This window comes from Ursus americanus, chromosome 25, assembly GCF_024610735.1.
Source record: "Ursus americanus isolate L20-20 chromosome 25, mUrsAme1.1.p, whole genome shotgun sequence".
In the NCBI taxonomy this organism is placed as follows: Eukaryota; Metazoa; Chordata; class Mammalia; order Carnivora; family Ursidae; genus Ursus; species Ursus americanus.
Genome location: NC_142151.1, coordinates 25,664,671 through 25,678,923, shown reverse-complemented (window position 1 = coordinate 25,678,923; position 14,253 = coordinate 25,664,671). Strand labels below are relative to the sequence as shown.

The window sequence follows — 14,253 nt, the reverse complement described above, 5'->3', positions numbered from 1 at the left end:
GTAAACAAGAGGACTGTATGACAACAGCATGACTTAATTTAATAGAAAATTCCAAAATTGAGGATATTTGATGTGATACAGACAAAACCTGGTTGAAGGGCTGGGTTTGTATACGTATCTATATATCTCTATATGTTTTAGCAATTTAGCTAGATATTTTGGTGTAAAATAGAAACAGTCTATAATTTAATTTTCTTAGGAATTTAGCAGTCTCTTTTGGAATTGCTAAGAATTATTACTGCATCATTCAAAATTCTACCCTTTGGCGGAAAGGGTTGGACTATTTAATTGAAATGACCACTGTCTTTGCATTGGCTCTCAGCTTTATGTTTTATGAGGGTATTGATATGGGGGAAGTGAATCAAATCAGAATTTCTGGACCTGAGTCAGTCCTGTTTGACTGCTTTCTCTCTCTATCAGGTTTACAATAGAAATAAAGCTGAAGTATCAAGTCATTGGCTCAAAACTTTAATTTGTGTCAAAATGTCCCTAAACACAGAAGGAGCCTTCTTAGATCGGTTGAATCAGTCGTTTCTAATTCCGTTTTATCTCCCTGTGTGGACTCTTCTCTTCTTGGTTTTCAAACAGCTAGCCCAGGATTGTTGGGTTCTTATTTTCCTGGGATTTAGAAAAATGCCATCCATAACCTTGTTTAAAATCTGAGTCTGTGGTTCTTGCTATAAGCTGGTCAATGGTCTCTAGCCAAAGACCACCAGGAACGCCCCTGTTCTTGAACAAGTGGAGTTAATTGCCTGTTGCATTTACACCCCCAGGAACTGTGGGGCCTCTCAGAGGGTGTTAGAAAGAACCTATGGTAGGATTTGGGCTCATATAAGATGATTTTTGGGGAGGATTTAAGAAAGGGGGATTACTGTAGATGGGAATGTTGTCAGGAAGAGGAAGTATCTTAATGCATTTTATCTAGGGGGAGGGCAGATGAGAGTCAGGCTGAGGCTGTAAGGTTGTAAGTCCTAAAGAAGCAGCACTCCTTTTATGGGAGTGGGATCTTAAGTGGTTTTTATGGGTTGGACAACATTCACATTTTATCGGTGTTCAGACATGATTAGGGAGTGGCGTTGTTTTGTCCTGATCTGTTCTTGCCACGGAGCGGCTGTGTCTGATGTCGATGTTCTGTGAAATCGTCCATGTTCACAGGGGGACACTCGCCTGTCCACCAGCATCGGGGTGCCCCTGGGCACACTGAGCCTGCCTGATCATACCAGGCCAACCGTCGAATGTCAGGGGTTGCTTTTTCTCTTTCTCACGTCCTTTTTTAATGATATTCTACGTGACTTCAGCATTGTGTAGAACCAGGGGAGTTCTGCTTCTCGCACCACCATTGACTTGTGTGGCCCTGGACATGTCAGATAGCCTTCTTGAGACTCCGTTCCCTGCCCGAGTGATGGGCTGAGGATGTTTGCCCTGCGTACGTCACCTATATGCCATGAGGTTAACAGTCCATCAGATAAAGGGAAACTTTTGGCATAAAAGATGTTACTAGGCTAAAAACATATGTCGTTTCTATTAGAAGGGCATCACTGCAAAGCTTCAAATTGTGCAATTGAATTACATCTCTTTGCTTATCTCCTTTCAGCTACGTGCTGTGTGGTGATGCTGCCCGTGCTTCTGGGCGGAGTGGAGTGGGAGAGAGAGAGTAGGAAGGTTTATGAAGCAGCACAGCGAATATAGGGAATGAATCCATGAAGTTTACTGTTTGTGTCTGTTGAGCTTTTAGTTAGACTTCATAGACTTTTTTCCTTCATGTTCTGAAATACAAGTTCTTCATTCACCTCTAAAGGTGAGAAAGAGCACTGTTCTGTGAGGCAGTTGTTACCAGCAGCACCGTAATTGCGTATAACACCGGTGGGTCTGCTTTGCCGTCGAAGTCTACGGCTGGATCTCAGCTGCCGTCTCAGGGAGAGGTCCAACTGGAGACATTTGATTTCATTTTCTTTTTCTATCCTTAATCCCTGGCTTGAAAGTAAATAAAACTGAAAAGATGGAACAGTAAAGCTAACGATATGGCTTCTCATTTTATAGACCATTTGCCACCTAGCAATAATTACGTTTCTGTCTAAAAAAGAAAACAAAGGAGCAGTTAGAGCTTAGCCTGTGAAAAATGAAATCAATTTCCCCAAACAGAATGCTATCTCACCTCAGATCTGGGTTCCAGTAACACGGAGTTCACTGTGACCATGCTAATTATTTTTCTTTCCAAATTTTCCCTTATGTTGTCTACTTAATATCCAGTTAATATTTTTCCTGTAATTTAGAAACCTTTATCAAAATGTGGCTTTCCATTTTTGAAGTCTCAAAGGTTAATGCATGGTGCCACTGAAATGAGGCGGTGTGTGTCAGAGCTCCCATTAAGACCCAAATTGCTGTATTTATTCTACAAAGGAGCCTATTATTTCCAATCTTATAAATGTACAGCATCCACAGGGACCCTGTAAACATTGGAACTGTGTCAAGCCCAGCTGGGAACCTGACAGTCATTAGTTTCTTCTCCTTGAAAGGCTGCATCTTTTCAAATGGCTCTTTGAAGGGGATTTTTTTTTTTTTTTTTTGGAATAACACCACCCATTTTCACATTACCATATTGATGCAGAATGTGATCTGATTTTTCAAGGGAGTGTCTTTGTCTATGCTGGGGATTCTTGACCTCAGCAATACTGATATATTGGCCCAGAGAATTCTTTGTTGTGGGGGGCTGTCCTTTGCACTGTAAGATGTCTAGCAGATTCATGGACTCTGCTCACGAGATGCCAGTTGTGGCCCTCCCTGCCCCCAGTGTGACAACTAAAAATGCGTCTGAAAATCGCCAGATACCCCCTCTGGGGTCCAAACTCTCTGCCCATTGAGAACCACCAGTCTTTGTGCAGAGACATACGTAAATAGCAGTGTTCCAGGAACCATGATACGTGGCTGAAACGTATTGGAAAATTCTATTTTATAGACTTTTTTTGGGGGGGGAGGTGAGGGGACTAGATTATGAGCGAAGACTCCCAAAGTTCCTTGAGTTTAAACTCTATATTCATCAGTGGTAAGTGATAAGGAAAAGCACGGAAAAAGGGTCATAGTAGGAATGAGTTTAAGAGTAACAGGTTCTTAAGGAGCGGGGCGAGAGAAGTGTCTGCAGCTTTAAATGGCAGGGTTATGTCTGTTACATAAAGTCAGCAGTGAGAGCCCAGGAGGGTCTGACCAAAAACACAGATGCCTGCACATCATTATGCTGCCTTGGCTGTGGCCACACGCAGGTCTGCAGCAGCCCTGAAAATGCATACATTCTTTCTTACAGAATGTCTCTGGCTCCTAACAACAGAATTGCAACGTGATGTCTCTGCTAAAAATTCGATGACTCACAAATGAGTCAACAGAGAAGGTGTTACAGGAGGCTCACGGTTGTGCCTCTACTGGCAAGCCCCAGGACGGGCGGGAGAAGCCAGGGGAAGCCAGGAGAGCCATTCGCGGATGCGGCTGTTTTTTCATAAGGGGATTTTTGATTTGTATAACCCGAGAGGCTGTGTGCCTTCCCTTCCAAGTGAAAATGCCAGTTTTATAAGAGCCCAGTGGACGAGGTTAGCATTCTGAGGCTCTGCATTCCCTAAATGCAGGGTTTTGGATAGCTAGCTGATATTAAATCTAACACCTGTTTAAGCTCTGTTGTACCTTAAATGTATTTTCATGATGCAAGAAGGGAGGGCATTTTGCTTCTGTAATTCTCTGTGGGGAACTGGTGTTTTCGTCCCTTGTTTCTTACTTAAAAAAAGTCATGGGTTTATAAACAAAAGCCACAGGCACACAATTTTGAACAGAACTGCCTTCATATTATAGGAACATAATACTGATTTTTCTTATAGATTGAAGCTTGATCCATGCATTTAAAAAATTGTATATTTATAACTCATCATTCGTGTTCTATTGTTTACAGATTTTGAGGGGCTGTCTTGAAATTTACTGTGGAGCTGCTTATGAAGGAGAGTTTGTTAAGCAAATTAACAGAGTATGAGGATTAAAAGCAAAATGTATAGCACTGCTTTAAAAAACTGCAAAAGATGTTAGAAATTCTTTTCACCCATAAATAATTTTTACACTGTTTATAAATGGAATTAAAGCCCCCCCCCCCCCCCCCCGGGGACCTAAGCAAATTATTTAGGGGTGTGGTGGTACATTCCACTCCTCCTATGTAATTAAAATTAAACCACAGGTCTTAAATAGTATGAGTAATTCAGAGTGACCTCTTTTAATTAGCCCTAATAAGTGAGGTTTTTCTGTTTGGAAAAAGATGTTATTGTTCATTATAAGAGTGTCAAAATAGAGAGGTTCCTGACTACTCTTTTTGGGAACCCACGTATTACCAAAGGGGGTGGGGTAGGAGGACAATCTAGGAACCTGAATCTGCTTTCTTTTTGTAAGTCTTGAAAATTTATTTTATGAGCATTTCAAAAGGAGAGGATATACGGTAGGATTGACTTGTACTAAATGAACTCACAAGTGACTGATGTATAAACCGCAATGCCAACTTTCAATTGCTAAGTAACTCTAAATTGTTGGGTCAGTTAGTGCATTTTCCTTGAAGGAAAATCTATAGCAAAAACTGAGTTATAATTAGAAGATTGGTGTGCAGGAGGCTCAGGAAATTAGATGACACATATTCTTTTTAGGGATATGGTATTCCTCCAAAAAGACCAGAATATTAATTTTTTGCATCTGCACTAGCAGTGATGAAAGAAACTGTCAAATCTTGTTTACCGAATCTCATTTATTTAGGCTACATGTTCATTTTCTGTTAATAAAGCCTTTCTTCAAACATGGTTCAATATAATTGATTAAATTTTATTTTCCTTAATTGAAGTCGAATTTTATTTGTGCCTTTCTAATAATCCACTGAAGCCACTTGTTCTCAAATCCCTTTGCCTACCTATTTGAAAAATCCTTTGGGTTATTGCTACAATTAACTGACCTTGTCCATTATTTCTGTGTTCCTACGTTATGAGGCAATCTTCTCTCACATGTATTGATTAACATTCGTTATTTTGGTGTTTCTTTCTCTTGGCTGCAGTAGCATCATAGAATCTAAAAACCAGCTTTTTTACGGTATTTCTTTGTGACTGTAATCTCCTGGTCTGTTTCTCCTCAAGTTTTCATCTTACAAGGATTATAACTCAAGCAAACTTCCTCCTCTTTCTTTTAGAATTATCACTTCCTCTTCTTAAACCTCCTTCCTTCTCTCTTGGTTTTCTTCTTCATCATAGTCATTATCATTTTCAATATCAGATGTCACCACCATTTTTACCACTGAGAGGGAATTCCTTGTTGCAAATGGTATTCTCCCAGGCCCGTGTAAGAGGACGCTGTAGCACTCCTGAGGCTTCCTTGGCTTCAGCTATTAGCAGTCAGGCAGAGGTGTGGTTCTTGTGTCACCATTACGTTCCAGGGAAAATGCTTCTTTGCATCCATATCTTAGTATAACTCCTGAATTTTCATGTCGAGCTACATGGCAGACATCAATGAAACAGCATACTTTGGAATTAGTTTGTTCGTTCATTAATTAATTCATTCGTTCCTTCCATTTCTTTCTTTCCTTCCTCCCTCCCTCTTTTCTCCCCCTTCCCTTCCTTGTTCCTTTTCCCTCCCTGTCCTTTCCCCTCCCCTTCCCCATTCCCTCCCTCCCTCCCTTTCTTCCTTCCATAACTTTATTGAGATATAATTCACATACCATAAAATTCTCCTATTTAAAATATATAACTCAATGGTTTTTAATGCAGTTGCAGAGCTTGAAAATTATAGCCACTATCAAATTCTACAACATTCTTCTCTCCTGTAGAAGAAAGCCTAAATCCATTAGCAGTCACTCCCCTATCCTCCCCTCCCCCAGGCCCTGGCAGCCATGAATCTACTCTATGGATTTGCCTATTCTGGACATTTCATATATGGGCTCATAGAATATATGGCCTCCTTCACTTAGCATAATGTTTTCAAAGTTCATGCATGCTCTAGCATGTATCTATACTTCATTCCTTTTTTATGACCAAATACTATTCCATTGTGTGCATATACCCCATTTTGTTTATCCATTCGTTATTTGATGGACATTTGGATTGTGTCCACATCTTGGCTTTTATAAATGCTGCTGTGAACATTCATGGACAAGTTTTGGTGTAGAAATATATTTTCATTTTTCTCAGATAGGTACCTAGACTTAGAATTGTTGGTCATATGTTTAACATTCTGATAAACTGCCAATCTCTTCCTAACTGGCCCCACCATTATATGTTCCCCCAGCCATATATGACTGTTACAATTTCTCTGCATTCTCACTAATACTTGTTATTGTCTGTCTCTTTGGTTATAGCCATCCTAGTGCATTTTACTAATTAGTAATGATGTTGATCATCTTTGCATGTGTTTATTTGCCATTTGAATATCTTCTATGGAGAAATGTCTATTCAAATCTTTTGCTTAATTTTTAATTGGGTTATCTTTATTACTGAGTAGTAAGTGTTCTTTATATATTCTGGATATAATCCCCTTATCAGGTATACGACTTACAAATATTTTCTCTCATCCTGTTGTTTTTTTTTTTTTTAACAGACACTGTTTTTTAGGGAAGTTTTAGGTTCATAGCAAAATTCAGTGGAAAGTACACGTTTCCATATATCCCTGCCACCACATGAGCACAGCCTCCCCTGTATCAACATTTGGCACTAGAATGGTACATTTGTTACACTGATTAACCTACTTTAACATATTATTACCACCCGAAGTCTATAGTTTACATTAGGGGGTTCATTCTTAGCATTGTACATTCTCTGAGTTTTGATAAAAGTAGCCACCATTTTACATGTCTCCATTATTATAATATCATACACAATAGTCTCACTGTTCTAAAAATCCTGTGTGCTCTGTCTTTTCATTCCTTTCTCCCCTACTCCCTGGCAACCATTGATCCTTTTATTGTCTTCATAGTTTTGCCTTTTTTGGAATGTCATATGGTTGGAAACATACAGTAGTTAGCCTTTTCAGACTGGCTTCTTTCACTTGGCAATACACATTTAAAGTTCTGACATGTCTTTGTGGCTTGGTAGCTCATTTCTTTTTAGCACTGAATAATATTCCATTGTCTGGATGTCCCACAGTTCATTTATCCATTTGCCTACTGCAGGACATCTTGGTTCCTTCCATGTTTTGGCAATGACAGGTAGAGCTGCTGTAGACATCCATTTGCAAGTTTTTGTGTGCATATTTTGGTAAATACTAAGGAGCATGATTGCTGGATCATATGGTACAGAGTATGTTTTGTTTTGTGGGAAGCCAGCGAACAGTCTTCCAATGTAGCTGTACCGTTTTGCATTCCCACCAGCAATGAGTGAGTTTCTGTTGCTCCACGTCCTTGTTAGCATTTGGAGTCCTCAGTGTTTTGGATTTGTTCATTCTAATAGGTGAGTGTGTGTGTGTCTGTGTGTCTGTGTGTGTGGTTATCTCATTGTTGTGAGTGGCATCTCATTATTTCATTTGCAACTCCCTAATGACATATAATGCTGAGCACCTTTTCATATGTTTATTCGTCATCTGTATGTCTTTTTTGGTGAGGTGTCTGTTCAGGTCTTTCACCCATTTTTAAACTGGGGAATTTATTTTATTAATGCTGAAGTTTGAGAGTTCTTTGTATATTTTGGGTAACAGTCCTTTATTAGATATGTATTTCTGCAAATATTTTCTCCTAGTTTGTGGCTTGTCTTTTCATTCTCTTGATAGTGTCTTTCACAGAGCACTGAAAACCAATTTCTTCGGTGCTTCTTTCAGGGGTACCCTTGGTGTTGTTTTTCTCTTGTGTACTCCTGTTTTTCTTCTAGAGTATCACATTCATTTCCCTTTCCTTTGCCCGGTTTCCACCTTTCCATTCCGACTATTTCTCTTCCTTGAGGATCTTCCTTCTAATCCATTTTGAGAGTTGAAATGCAGGAAATAAACAGAACTGTACGAGGGCTCTGCAAATTTCAATAAGGAATAACTAAAATTAAACCAAAATGTTTTCGAGACCCAGAATAATAAATTCCAAGTGATAGAATTTCACTTGAGTAGCTACTGTCAGAAATTTATTTGGGAAGAACGCTTAGCTCACAGATGATCTTTAAAGACCCTTCCCAATCTCAAGATTCAGGAGCCTAAGCTTTATGTTACTTGAGCAGCCTTCTCCCCCGAATCATTTTTCTGGCCAGGCTACTCTTATTGGGTTATTTAAAGACATTTGGATTTTCTTTTCTCAGGATATGTGGGTGTTTTTGTCCCTCACGGAGTTTGTCTTCAATTCAGACTTCCATGCCCTCAATGCAGATCACTGTGAATATGTGTCTCATGACCCATGAGAATTTTTTCAGAAGGCCTAAGGAAGGTTCTTAGCTGTGATTTCTTGCCCACCCTTTGAGGAGTGATTCAGTGAGTGTTCGAGGGCTCAGGCCAAGCCCCTGGCTTTGGTTCACTTGAACTGAGGTGCGGCTAGTTGGATTTGGGGTTGAGCATTCACTACCACAACCCACTGCTCCCTTCTCCTCCTTCTTTCCCCCTCCTTCTTACTTTTTCTCTCCATTTTCCCTCTCTTCCCCTTTCCACATCCTTCATCAACTGTAAGTAACTGCAGTCATTTCTTTGTTTGAAGGAAATGATAATATTCATTTTACTCTCTTTTAAATTTTTGTTGTAAGATTAGTGAGAACAACAATGGCTTTGGTATCATGAAAAACTTTGTGTAAATTCAAAAATATGGTTTGCTTATTGTTTCTGCATTTTTTCCCTATATCTCTGTATTCCCTTATAATGTACAGTAAGTCTAAGTGTGCTTTTTTTCTGATCAATAAGTGTAGTTTATACTTAGTGATTAGAAACAACTGTTATGGAGATCAAACTACCTGGGAAGAGTTTTCCAGATCCCTGCTTTCATTTAACTCTGAATTTTGGTCTCTGCAGAAGACGTATAAGTCAAAGATGACAGGAGCTACCAGGTGCTTCTGGGCTATGTGGGATTTAGCAGCTAACAGTCTTGCTCCTGATTAGGAACGCTGGGGGTTCCTCTGAGCATTTACAGTTCAATGGTGCTACCAATTTGCACACCATTTTCAGAAGACATCAGAATGACACCACAAAGGAAATGGTATTCACAATCTTGGGATGGGACTTCAAGTGAATGTTTTGGAATGATTGGGTGTAATATCTCATTGTTATAGTGGCCATTAAACAACTGTTTGTCGTTGGCAATGGACTGCTTTCATCTGCCTTTCAAACACCCTTTCTCTTCCCTACTTTCATTCAACTTCTTGTGATGGTACAGCGACACTCTCTTTCTCTCTCTCTCTCCTCTCATTTTAAAACCTCATTTCTTTCAATAAATTATGTGTAAGTAATTATATTTATGTATGTAATTACCAATCTTATATTACATTTGTTGTATCACCTTTTGGTTTCTTGTACATCATATTCTCCCACAGGGATTGAGACTTTGTTCAAGTAAAAATATATAATTACCAATCTTGAGTGGTTGTCAGCTTAAAATGGGGTATTTTAGAAAGATTCACTGAGTTTTGCATCATCATGAAGGCTTTTGCTTGTGAAGATCCCATTTTATTTCACTTTAGATGCCATTATAGTATGTATTTGGATTTAATGGGATAAGCCGATGAACTGAATAGGAATATTGCTGTTGATTCCTCTTCTCTCCAGGTTAATGTCCCGATTATGTTCTGGGAGTTAGTCAGGAACTCTGAGACACTGCCATGTTGACTCTTGAATTTATGAAATCTAGATGATTCTACACACTATTTCTTCTATTTGTTTTAAATGTGGAGTGGTCAAAACTACTATGTAAATAGGTTTAAGACAAGGTAAGGGAACACAACTATTATGACTGTTAGTGCTTTGATAATTTGCCCAGATCAAGCCATCTCTCCAGGAGTGTGTTACTTATCACTATTGATAATAATTATCTCCACGGCTGTCAGGCCTGACCTGCTCTCTCTGGATGACGTGAAACAGACATCTTTTTGATCCAATGAAGAAATAATGGGTAGATTTAAATCTTGTCTCCTGATTAATTGGAGAATTTAGTAAGAAACCTGTTAAAAGTAAGTAACTTTGTATCTCCTCAATAGAGAGATGGAGATCTTCCAACTTCAAAGAAGAAACGCCAGGCTGGGGAGAAGATCATGTATACTTTAGTCTCAGTCCCACATGGAAATGACATTGCGTCCCTTTTTGAACTGGATGCCACAACTCTTCAGAGAGCTGACTGCCTGGTTCCAAGGTAAAAACAAACAAACAAACATATATGTATGTATATATGTATATATATGTTCTTTGAGTAATTGTAATGGGAGGTAAGGAATTAATATATAATGTTAATAGAATTTTTGTGATATCAAAAGCGCAAGCGTAAGTAAAGAACCAGTGTGTAAAAATCATGCCTCTTTTGTGAGAAGATTCATATAGTTTGTTTTATTCTCATAAATAAATGTGCAGGACCAAAGAAATTCTGAAAAATTCATAAGAATTATTTATTCTTATTACTTGTATGGCCTTTGGTTACTAACATGAAAAATGATCTAGGAGCATTTCTATTAATACTTATATCATTTATTTCTATTATGTCAAATTCCAGGTTTCTTTCATTCATTCATTTATCCATTCATCCATTTGTTCATTTATTTAGTCATTCAGTCAGTAAATCTTTATTGAACTTAACAGACATTGCCCTTGGCATGGGGAAGAGAACTGAACAAACTTAAATTCAAATGAGGAGGAGACAATGGACAAGTAAACATAAAATAGAAGGTCGGGTAATAAAAATGCTTTGAAAAAAAAAATTGCAGAGAGAGTTGTATTAGGTATGATGTTCAGAAATGGCCTCTCTGATTTAGGACATTTGAGAAAAGACCTGAATGTTTTGAGACATCAGGTCTTCCCATTAGGAGTGTTTCAAGCAGCAGGAATATGAAATGGAAAAATCTTGAAATTTACTAGGTGTGTTAAAGGACCAGCTAGGAAACCAATTGGACCTAAGTGGGTGACAGGTGGGGAAGTGGAACTGGTAATGAGGTAGCCAGAACTTACTGTAAGAGAAGGTCTTACATTCTTTTGCTTGGATTTGATTATTTTAATTTAAGCTCTTTTGCCTGCAACTGTCTATCTTCCAACAGTTGCAGTACGATGCACTATGATGCACTCTCTAGGTATATCGAGGAGTCTTGCCCATATCATTAGATCTAGTGGGATGGTTCTGAATTGTCCTTGATAGAGCGTTATTGTACTTGGCCTTGGGAAGATGGCATTGGTTATACTGAAGGTACCTACACGAGATGCAGACGCTGTTGTGTAGGTTACATCCAGGGAGGGTTGCTGCACTAGCACTTTCGAGAAACACTCCTCCTGAACTTCCCAAGGTGTTTCCTTGTTATTCTTGTTCATGAGAAATGCTGCCCAATCTTGACTTTATAGCAGCTGTTGCTCATGCTTTCCTGTTCCAGTGTTATAAGCCTGTAAAGACATCCTGTCTGAGAGTTTTCCCTGATCTGGGTTGCTGGCCTTCTCTTTTGAGTTTTGGAATCTTAATCAATTGTTACTATAACTTCAATCATTTTAGATTTTAACTCAGCAGAAATGGAGTCCCTCTTGAACTCTAACCAAAAAAGTTTGCATAAGGAAATGGTAAAAGAATCTCTCTATAAAGTGCACAGACCCATGATAAGTGGTAAATGAGAGGTAAATTAGTGGTAAATTTGTGATTATTTGTACAAGGATTGGTTTGTGCTATTTTAGATTTTCGAAACTCAGTCTCTGTTGTATCTACCTTTATGAATGAGCAGAACCATGATGCTGAGTGAACCGCTCTTTCCCGGAGGCCCTTGTTTTATTTGGTTCTGTCTTCTTGGCCTTAATGCTTTTTGCCTCATGTTATACGATTTATTTATGTCTTATATTTCCTACTGAGCTGTCAGCAACTTGGAGGCACAGAACTTACCACGATGTTTATTTTGAAGAGACATTTTTACACATATTTGTTAAAGAAATGATGATAATAAAAGATTCACTAAAATGGTAATGTTTGAGTTGGGTGAAGTTCTAGCTGTCCTTTCTCAGGTGTTCCCTCACAGTTCATATACATTTGATTCTTGTTTTTCCCAGTTCATTGAATTAGCAAATACTGAGCCACTGTTCCTAGAAGAAATATGGGAGTAGGTTCCTGTGAGCCTCTGGTCCCAATATTTTCATCAGTCAATATCACATAACCTTGTGTTATGTGTATTTTTGTTTAAAAGACGTTTTATTTAATATGTATTGTTAATTCATTAATATCGAACTTACAGCCATCAGCACTATAACTCATGCGCCAGTGAAGCTTATCTAACACGAGTATTTTCTCCATAAGGCACATCCCAGTCTTGTCCGTAGAATCCACTGGACAGCTGTTCAGCACTATTCTTGGGACTGTTTTAAACAGCAAGCTCATCAACAAAAAGCACAGAAATGTGGAGAAACATGGCACTACCTAGACCCTGAAAAGGACGCTTGTTTATAGTATAAGCAGAAATGAGAAGGCAGAGCATTGCCTTGTTCAGCCTCATGGGGAGTGTGCATAGTGGGGACTCAAGATTTTTTTGCCACCCTGTCCATGTCCAAGAATGATTGCAAAAATGCCCTGACTGTTGACTTCGGGGTTACAAATACATTTTAGTGAGTAGATGAATTCACAAGTACAGAATCTGCAAATAATGAAGATTGGCTGTATATGCTTTTACATGCAGATGGTTAAGTTACAGAAGGGCCTCCGATCAGATAGCAGTGTTAGCTGAGGTGGCTGCTCAGTGGTTCTCACATCGGCATTGCCTGGGGAGGCTGCAAAGATACTCACTGTTGGCCCTACCTTCAGAGTTTCTGATTCAGAGCACTGCGATGAAGCTTCAGAATTTGCATCTTTTTTAAAAAAAAATTAATTTATTTATTCCAGAGAGAAAGAGAGCACCTGAGAGAGCAGGGGAGTGGGAGGGGTAGAGGGAGAGAGCGAGAGAGAGAGAGAAACCCAAGCAGACTCCATGCCAAAGCATGGAGCCTGACACAGGGCTGGATCCTGAGATGCTGAGTTCACGACCCCAGCCGAAACCAAGAATTGGTGCTTAACTGACTGTGCCACTCAGGTGCCCAGAAACTGCATTTCTAACAATTTCCCAGGTGATGCTGATTACACTTTGAGAACCACACTTTGAGAACCACTGGTCTAGGTAATAATACTACATGCTTTGAAATTGTCTCTGACTCAGAAGTTTTTCTTAAACCAGACTGGTCTATACTCAAGTCAATTACTAGTCTGAAATCTATTCATATCATGTATGCAACTGTTAAAATATGTTAATATGTAAGTGTGCTAATTTTTTATGATCTGTTTTTTTGTGTTTTGCTTTTAGGAACTCATATGTTCGGTTGAGGCATTTATGTACCAACACATGGGTAACAAGTACTAGCATCCCCATAGACACAGATGAAGAGAGACCTGTTATGTTGAAGGTAAATGTTCTTGAGAGTGGTTTAATTTGTAGCCAGATGTTGTGTGATTAGGATCAGGGGGTGATTGGCATGTTCCTTACAATCCATCTTTGCCAATATTAGAGATTATTGCAATTAATTTCATCAGGTATTCATTCCGCCAGTTGCTTTGGTCGCTGAACTAAGTGGCTTGGCTGCTGTCAGGCTGTGATTCCGGAGAATGCAGCACACATACCCAAATCGTAGGAGCAGCATATAGAAAGGGGAGAAGATTCCAGGAGTACTTTCTCTCTACATTGTTGACACTGAACCGAAGGGCAAATGTGAGAGGATATGGTTCTAGGTGGGCTTTGGGAACAAGGCAGGAAATGGGCATGGAAAATCTGTGTGTCCCTCCAGTCTTTCATAGTGGATGATGCATGTGGGAATTATTGTGTGTGGATGAACTATTCCTGTCTGATTTTTCTTAAACAGTATTAAGATGTGTTAGGACCTGAAAAAAATTGCATAGTTATTAAAAAAAAAAAAACAACTGATCTGAATGGAAAAAACACATTGCAGATTGGAACTTGCCAGACAAAAGAAGATAAAGAAGCATTTGCCATTGTGTCTGTCCCGTTGTCTGAGGTCCGAGACTTAGACTTTGCCAATGATGCAAATAAAGTGCTGGCGACCACAGTTAAAAAGCTGGAAAATGGTACAATAACTCAGAATGAAAGGAGG

At 39.1% G+C, this 14,253-nt stretch overlaps 1 protein-coding gene across 2 annotated transcripts in view; it reads left to right on the top strand.

Moving 5' to 3' along the window:
* ITPR2 (inositol 1,4,5-trisphosphate receptor type 2) overlaps nucleotides 1-14,253 on the top strand; it is a 477,037-nt gene that overhangs the window by 121,096 nt on the left and 341,688 nt on the right. For both annotated transcript variants that reach the window (XM_045811874.2, XM_087855710.1), the window contains 3 exons: nucleotides 10,146-10,297; nucleotides 13,452-13,551; nucleotides 14,092-14,252. In XM_045811874.2, the coding sequence (XP_045667830.1) occupies nucleotides 10,146-10,297; nucleotides 13,452-13,551; nucleotides 14,092-14,252 (413 nt within the window). The remainder of the gene's footprint in view (nucleotides 1-10,145; nucleotides 10,298-13,451; nucleotides 13,552-14,091; nucleotide 14,253) is intronic.